This window comes from Brassica napus, chromosome A1 (assembly GCF_020379485.1).
Source record: "Brassica napus cultivar Da-Ae chromosome A1, Da-Ae, whole genome shotgun sequence".
In the NCBI taxonomy this organism is placed as follows: Eukaryota; Viridiplantae; Streptophyta; class Magnoliopsida; order Brassicales; family Brassicaceae; genus Brassica; species Brassica napus.
The window spans coordinates 29,587,805-29,596,700 of NC_063434.1; the positions used below are offsets into that span (position 1 = coordinate 29,587,805).

Sequence of the window (8,896 nt, forward strand, 5' to 3'; positions counted from 1 at the left end):
CAATGATACGGTTTTTGGCATATCTCCAATGATAATTTCTGACATTATATTTAAAAATGAATATTGATAAAAAAATTCATTTTCAAATGAATTTTTTTTTTGAATTTTCATTTTTTTTTGAAATTTATGCTTTTTTATTTTTCTCCATTTTAAATTGATCTTATTTATTTTTGATTTTTTTTTATTTTTTTATTTAATTTTTTAAATCTTTATTTATTTTTTGAATTTTTTTTAATTTATGAGTTTTTTGTTAATTTTTCGATTTTTATTAATTTTTTTGTTTATTTTATTAATTAAATAATTATTTATGAAAAAAAACTGTTTTTAACCTGTTCAGCCGGTCATTTTTCTTTTTTTGAAGTTTTTTATGATAAAAATATCAGTTTGAAGGTTAAAAGTGTTAGTGAAAAAAATTCATGGTTTAAAGTGTTAGTAAGTGACACTTTCAAGGTTTTTTATGCGATTTTCCCTTAGGATATATGATCGGCTTTTTTTTATTAGAAGCTTGATCATATGTCACGGCGTTTTAACAAATCGCTCAATTTGATTGGTTTTGTCTGTTTTGGGATTGTAATGCTATTTTGTAGATTATTCATAAATATGGATGCTTATTATTTTATGATTTATTTAAAGAAAGCAAATAATTCGTCGGAGTGGAGTATAATCTAAACATAAATAAGTAAAACTGTTTTCATACTTTAGTAAATAAAATAAAATGTTTCATACTATAGATCGAGTGATGTCCTCATTGGAAGCATAATTCAAATAAATTATTCATTTAATTACTAATATAACGCCAACGGAGCTCATTACTGGTTCCACCATAATTAATATTTAACCCAAGATATGACACAAACACACAAAACAAACACATCAGAAAGTATTTAAAAAAGATTATAATAATGGCTTTAGTACTATAAAATGGATAATCCAATTAGTATTGCTTTTTAGGAACTATGTCCATATATATGGGAAATAAAGTGGGTGTGAAAGCCTTTCTGGGGTTCAAAAGAAGACATTAAAAGACTGATTGTTTGATTCTCAACACCACATGGCTAAAGCTCGTTGGCTGTTATTTAGGATTTCAGTTTAAGGTGGACATTAAGAGGTTTGTTGATTGAAAAGTTATTGTTTGTTAAAATATGTGCCAAAGTGATGATAAGCCACCACTTGTCATTTCCAGAAGCCTTAATTAATTATTGGAAACCGCATTATTGTACGGACCGTTTATACCATTATCCAGACAAATCCTTGTCCTTAACCAAAGCTCGCTGTTATTTATGGTGAAGTTATACATATCAACTTGTCCTTTTGATATAAACGAAGCGAACTTTGAAAAAAAGGTTCAAAATGACATGTGCTACCCCGGAGCTGTTAGCTCTACTGGTAAATCTTTTTTTCAAAAGGTAGAAGTGTTCGAGTCTCAACAGTTGTTACCATGCATTTTGGGTTGGTGAACTTGGAGCGTTTTTGTGGTTGAGTGAAGTGGATAAACTTAAAATAAAATACTAAAAACTCTTCAGCGCAAATTTAATTATATTGCAACCTGTTTGAAATAATGAAAACCCAGTTCATATAAAAAAATGGTAAACCATTTTCCTGAGAGAGTATGAAAACTTCAGTTGCCACGCGCGTGAAAATCTGGTGTGGTGCGGATTCGAGTTCGAGTTTCTTTAGTGATCCACGAAACGCCTTGACCACATACGCGTGGTTAAATTATATTATTTTGAATTTAGTGAGAATCGAACTCGCAACCAAAAGAAAATGAAAACACAAATTAGTTATAAAAAAAATCAGAAAACAAAAACTCACTATACACACAAAATTGGAAGTCAACGGGTCAATTTTTAAAACTTAAGGCGTCTCCAACAATGACACCAAATTTAGTGTTGAAATTACACCAAATTTAGTGTTTTAGTGTCAAATTTTTTTTGTCATCTCCAACAATGACACAAAAATTGACACCAAGATAATATAATATTTTTTATATTTTTAATTTTAAATTTTTTATATTTTTATTAGTTGTGATTGATAAATAATTATTTTATCACGTCTGGATTATTATTTATATTTTTATTATTTGTAAGTGATAAATGATTATAGTCATTTAATAATTTGTTTTCAAAATAAATTTAAAAATAAAATTAGATTTTTTAATTATGTGAAAATAAATTTAAAATACAAATAATACAATATAACTTTATCTAATTACAAATTTTATAGCAATTGAACTATATTATAATTAAATGAAACATATTAAAATATGTATTTTAAAGTTTTGGTGTGATGAATCGTATTATACCAAATTTGGTGTATTGTTGGAGATGAAATCATCCAAATTTGGTGGTTTGATGTTTTTGTTGGAGATGGATGGCCCGTAGACTTCTAGGCTAGCATCATTTATTAAAGACGACAACGTGTTTTTGAACAAAATTAACTATTAGCATTTAGCATGTTGTTCTTAAATAATTCTACAAGATGCTTTCTTTTTGAATTTCAAATACAGGCTTTTATTGACAGCTTTATTCTAGACTTAGTGACTTAGTGTTCATTCTATCATCAACGTAACATAATATCTGTGGCGGTTGAATTTTTGTCGCTAAGAATTTATAGCGGTAAGTTTTATTATATTTGTATATGAAAAGATCAAACACTAATAAAAAAAGATTCTAACAACTTTCACCAAAGAGAGAAGAAACGATATGTAAAATCAATCATTGTTACTATAAAGTTTGAGGAATCAAAATTGTATTTGACTGATGACACGTGTATCAATCATTGTTACTATAAAGTTTGAGGAATCAAAATTTGAAAATGTAAAATCCCTCTTTAGTAAACTAACTCATAATATTGTTTTGATGGTTGCCAATTAAAATTCTTACGATGGAACTTGAAAGCTTACCTTGCATAAGAGAATTTTGTTCAGCCAAATGGACTTATTCGTATTCGATAGTTTCCCTTTTTTTTTTTCGTGAATATAAAACTTTGAAAAGGAATATGAGTTTTAAAAAAGTTTACAAACAGAATGGGGAGTATTTAAGATAATAAATAATTAAATCAATAAATACAGTTCTTTTTTTGTTTTTGAACAACAAACACAGTTCTTTTATAGTAGGGCTGTCTAGTTCCCTCTTCGCACAAGTTCCAAATAATTTTAAAAATAAAAAGAAAAATTGAAAACTACAACTATCATCTTTTCTTTTTTATAACCCACAAGTTGTCCTTTTCTTGTCCAAATGCTTGGTGATCAAGCTTATACGTGCGAGTACTTTATCGGTCTATAGATAACTAGTAGTAGACAGCCTTTGTCCTTTATCAAACTATTGGATGATCTTTTGTCTCTTTCATTTTGTATCTCGCCGTGTCACACCTAGAGAGCTCCTCTCGTTTATTGGTCCGTTTTGAGAGCATTGTCACCAAATGTAACCCCTTTTCACTTTACTACTCTTGTCCATTAATTAGTGTTGTTTATCTGAAAACGTTATAGATATTTGTCTTATTCAGGATTCTTTTTCTTAAAACAACTTTGCAATATGGGAAAAAACAAAAGTCTTGCTCTTTCCATTATATAAAAGTTCCATAAAAGAACGAACTTATGGGAGAAAACCAAAAGTCTAGATACAAGATATTAAAACTAGACAGATTCATCAAAGTGGAAGAAGACAAGTTATTACAACTTAAACCTAGACAGATTCATCAAAGTAGAAGATAAAGATATATTAAAACTGAAACCCTATTATACTAAGCTCGGGTCGCAGATCCTTATCATACTCTCTGCAAAATGCTTTACATTCTCCTCAGTCACAAGATCAGACAAGAAAGCCAAAGCTACCGACCACCAACCGAAACGGTAAATGATGTTGAAGGCAACGTTGAAACCAAAGTTGAGTCTTGGAATTAAGGGTTTATACTGACACACACCAATGCAGTTGCAGCTGCCACAACCACCGCCGGCGCCACCGCCGGCGCCACCACCGCCGCCGACGACTGCACCACCGCCACCGCCGGTGGTGCCACCGGCGCCGCCACCGGTTCCCTAAAAAATAAAAGAAAGGTTTTTTTACTAAATGATATATAAACAAAATGTGTTGAATCAGATATGACAACAAACCTGAGGAGAGCTGCGTGAAAGGGCCGGTGAGAGAGGGGAGAGAGGAAAGCGTGACCGCTGAAAAATAAAAGAAGGGTTTTTTACTAAATGATATATAAAAAAAATGTGTTGAATCAGATATAACAACAAACCTGAGGAGTGCTGCGTGAAAAGGCCGGTGAGAGAGGAGAGAGAGGAAAGCTTGACCGGAGTGGAAAGGGTGTAAGGGGAAATGGAGAGAGATGTGAGAAAGAGAGAGGTGAGAATGGGGATCTGGAGATGTGAAGAGGAAAACCCCTAGAGAAGTGAACAGGAAAAACCCTAGAGAGGTGAAGAGGAAAAACCCTAGAGAGGTGGAGGGGAAGAGCAACCCTAGCGTGGTGGAGGGGAAGAGCAACCCTAGCGTGGTGGAGGGGAAGAGAAACCCTAGAGAGGTGGAGGGGAAGAGAAACCCTAGAAACATGGAGGGGAAGAGAAACCCTGGAAACAACTCGCTGAAGAGTGATGGTAGACAAACGAAACATATTGAATTAGTTAATGTCCGATTATAAAAATGAGAGCTGAACAGTGTAACTACCTTTTTATATAGAGGTCGGTGAACTAGGTCAATCTTTGATCGTGGATTGCTTGCTCAGGGCCATGGGTGTGGGCTGGGCCATCAAATGATGCCCTGTTTGTGGGCTGGGCCATCAAATCAAACGAGGCCTACCAGCGGATTGTGGGATGGTCCAGCAAATCAAACGAGGCCTGCCAGCGGATCATGGGAAGCTTGACGAGATAATTGAAAAAAAAAATATTGAAGATCTACTTTGTAGATCTGAAAATAAACGAATTGCAAAAGGGATTCAATGTCATAACAAACGAAAAACGGATTAAAAGAATTGATAATTTGTAGATCTGAAAAAAAAGGATCAAAAGAATCATATGAACAACCCAAACTCAAACTCAAAAAACAAAAAAAAAACTGTAAGCAAGTTTGTAGATCTAAAAACAAACGAATTGCAAAGGGATTAAGAGTCAAAACAAACGAAAAAGGGATTTAAAGAATTGATCATTTGTAGATCTGAAAAAAGATTAAAAGAATGATAATAAGACAAACGATTGAGTTCGTAAGCTTCGTCCTTGGTATCAGAACTAAATCTTAAGTCTCTGACCAAAAAGCAAAAGAAGAGAAAGTACATATATATATATATATACACAAAGTGAGAGTTAGGGCTTCGGTGTAACAAAAACTGGGCCAGGATTTCATTCGGGGCTTTCGTAATAGATCCAGTGAGAGGCTTTGAACCGTTTGATTTATTCAATTCACAATTTCAAACCGGTTGAACTTATTCAATTAATGATTTCAAACCGGTTATACCAAACCAAACCTGTTCATACACTGATATCTATATGGTTTGTTGTATTATGTTTTTCTTCACGGTGTAAGGTTTTTGAATAATATATTTCAAACAATATAAACATTCCATATAACAATTTTCGTTTTAAACCGTAATTCCGGTCAGTTGCGAATCTCGGTCTAACTTGGTCAAGAGGTAAATTTAAAAACTTTCCTTATGTGTAATGTATATGAATACATCCATTTTCACGGTCACATTAGTTGAACTTCTGAATGGGGAGCAATCTAACAATAGTACATTTATCACGAAATATACGCATAAGTGCATCACTTTTAATGAATTTGATTACACAATAAATTGGTAACGTATATTTAGTTTTCCTAACTTATATGCAAATTAATTGTGTTTAGGTTTATGTATAGGAAACTGGTATTACTCAAAAATCTTTCTAATTTAGCAACAAAGATACCTAAATATCACTATATCGTCCAACCCTACACGTATAGTAAGAAGTTAATGAATAATATACGATAGTTATAACGTGAATCTTAGATTTTGGTTGACAAATTATTCATATCCCAAATTGGACAAATATTGAAAAACATTTCTCAATTAATCCCTAAATTATTGCTCACATAATCGTAGTCGACGATCTATTTCTATATATTTTCGTGATTTGCACCATATTCATTTCCGTTTTCACTAATTTCGGGATAACAATCATGTGAGAATATAGAAAGTGCAAAACACTCAACCAATCACGTGGGCTCTTAATAAAATTTATGCTTGAAAAAAAATCGCCTACAATTTGATTATATTAGTTTTCTTATATGCAGAGCAGGTCTTAGCTATAAGGGGGTGAAGCATATGCTTCCAGCCGCCAGTTTATAATAAGTCAACCGGCTACCAAATTTTCAAAAATACTACGTAGTCTAGTGGTTGAAACAGAATTTGTCACTTGCAGAATCGCCAGGTTCGACTACTCCCTGGTGCAAAAATTGACTATCGGCAACAAAGCTAAGACCGGCTCTGCTTATATGTCTCAAGTAATAACTTTTTTTTTTGATCAACGTCCCAAGTAATCACATAAATTCAAAATATGAACCTACTGAATTTTCAAAATCATTGTCATCTAACTCGTAGTGGAAAAACGATCTATGCTATCATTTTTAAGCAGCATTATAACGTAAAAGATAGGGCGTGGTTAATTATGGATATAATTTAGGTGTCGTCCAAATAACCCAAATTAATATCTTGCTACGCTTCATATATAGAACTAGGATAAGCATGGTGAGTTTATTTGTATATATTATCGATAATTTTTTTATATATTTGATCATTTTATTTGTATATATATAATGTTTTTTGTTGTTATTATATAATTTCTTTCCGATGGACCAGATCAATATTTATTAAAAATTGTGGAACTAAACTATAATTAATATATCATGGGTTGATCAGATTGCACATTAAACAAATTATGACACAAAAATATTATTTTTTCCACCGAACACATTTTTGAAAAAGTGAACAGTACTGTTCCACATTTGAATTATTTTGATATTTATATTTCATATGGTTTTGAAAGGTTTCAGATCAACCATCGATTGGTACATGTCATTTTAATGCTTTTAGTCGTATGCTTAAAGAAAATTTACATTTTTGTAATTTAAAGTCGTTTTAAAAAAATTAAAATAAAACATATAAAAAATCTAACATATAAGAAAAATATAACATAAAAGGTTTCCTCATTTTTGTAATTTAAAGTCGTTTTAAAATTCTTAAAATATAACATATAAGGTTTTCTCATTTTTGTAATTTAAAATCATTTTAAAAATTCAAAATATAACATATAAGAAAAAAATTATTTTTTTTTATTATATGGTTAATATGATTGTTTAATTTTTTAATAATATAAAATTAAACAAAAATGAAGAATGATGCAAAAATTGTTATCAAATCTTTATTATTCATAGTCATTAATTGTCCTATATACATTAATCTTATAAGGTAATTCCGTAGCTTTTATTTAGGGAAAGAATAAATGTTTCTTATATTGTGGGTTAATATAATTTTCCTAATATAATTGGATTTGGATCAACATTTTTTTTTAATTTATTCTTAAGCTGCCATGTAAGCTAAATTGACATACTAATTAAGTGACACATAAGTCGGGTTTCTTTTTAATTAGTACAAATTTAAGGTTACAATTTTTTAAATGGTCTTCGGTTAATATATAGGGGATTTGCAATTCTAACATAATGCCTGCAACTTAAAATTTGAATAATAAAAATAAAAAAATATATTCTAGGATAGTTTGATAAATACTCTGTTTGTGATATGAAATTTGGAAAATACACTTCTATTTTTCTTTTATTGAAAACTACAGTTTATTACATGTAATAAGACACTTTTCTCCTGGTTTTATTTAGTAATTATTTTTTTATAAGTAATTAATTCAGAAAGTATAAAACTAATAAAACCTTAAAAATACTATTATTATCTTTGTTTCTGGTAAATAAACGTTTCAGGATAAAATATTTTCATGTTGTTGATTCTTAGCATCTTTAATAAAATGATGAATGGATTTACTTATACACATTTTTAAGAGAGTTATTCTTGGGTTCACTCCCTAGGGTGAACCTCTAGGTTCACCAACCAATAGGATTTCATTATTTCAAATTCGATATCTTTTAAAAAAGGAAACAAAATATTATGAAGTTATATTATGTTTTTAAAATAAAAAGGTAAAAAAAATAGTAGTTACAAAAAAAAAGATTTTTTTTTAAAAAATATTGTTAACGTCGCCAGCAAAACACTAAACCCTAAATCCTAATCCCTAAACCCTAAATCTGAAACCCTAAACCCTTGGATAAACCCTAAACCCTTGGGTAAACCCTAAACTCTTGGGTAAACTCTAAACCCTTGGATAAATCATAAATTCTAAATCAAAAACACTAAACACTAAAATCCTAAACCCTTGAGTGTTTTAGAGTTTAGTGTTTTTGATTTAGAGTTTATGATTTATCCAAGGGTCTAGAGTTTACCCAAGGGTTTAGGGTTTCAGATTTAGGGTTTAGGGATTAGGATTCAGGGTTTAGTTTTTTTCTGACGACGTTAAAAATATTTTTTTGTAATTACTACTATTTTTATTTTTTATTTTTTATCTTTTTATTTTAAAAACATAATATAACTTGACAATATTTTGTTTCCTTTTTTAAAAGATATCGAATTTGAAATAATGAAATCCTATTGGTTGGTGAACCTAGAGGTTCACCCTAGGGAGTGAACCCAAGAATAAGTCTTTTTAAGAACAGTGAAAAAGTAAGTCAGAAATTGACTACAACTGCAAGAGTTCTTCTGTGATCTAGATTAACAAAGTTCATAAATATCATTTCTTCCCTAGAATTATTGTTTGTTAGTCAAAGATAAATACTGTAAGAAATAAATTGTAGTAAGAATAGAA

At 30.4% G+C, this 8,896-nt stretch overlaps 1 protein-coding gene across 1 annotated transcript; it reads right to left on the reverse strand.

Moving 5' to 3' along the window:
• Positions 1–3,541: 3,541 nt before the first annotated feature.
• LOC125579524 lies at positions 3,542–4,614 on the reverse strand. Its single transcript, XM_048743569.1, has 3 exons — positions 4,243–4,614; positions 4,112–4,168; positions 3,542–4,036 (listed from the first exon to the last, which is right to left on the reverse strand). The coding sequence occupies exons 1-3, from the start codon at positions 4,612–4,614 to the stop codon at positions 3,737–3,739; spliced, it is 729 nt and encodes a 242-aa protein (XP_048599526.1). The 3' UTR covers positions 3,542–3,736.
• Positions 4,615–8,896: the final 4,282 nt, after the last annotated feature.

What these genes read in the sequence shown, in the direction of transcription:
- LOC125579524 (XM_048743569.1), bottom strand. Translation starts at nt 4,614, where the DNA reads ATGTTTCGTTTGTCTACCATCACTCTTCAGCGAGTTGTTTCCAGGGTT. An exon ending in TTTCACGCAGCACTCCTCAG is followed by an intron (nt 4,169 to 4,242) that starts GTTTGTTGTTAT and finishes TTTATTTTTCAG; the next exon opens with CGGTCACGCTTTCCTCTCTC. An exon ending in TTTCACGCAGCTCTCCTCAG is followed by an intron (nt 4,037 to 4,111) that starts GTTTGTTGTCAT and finishes TTTATTTTTTAG; the next exon opens with GGAACCGGTGGCGGCGCCGG.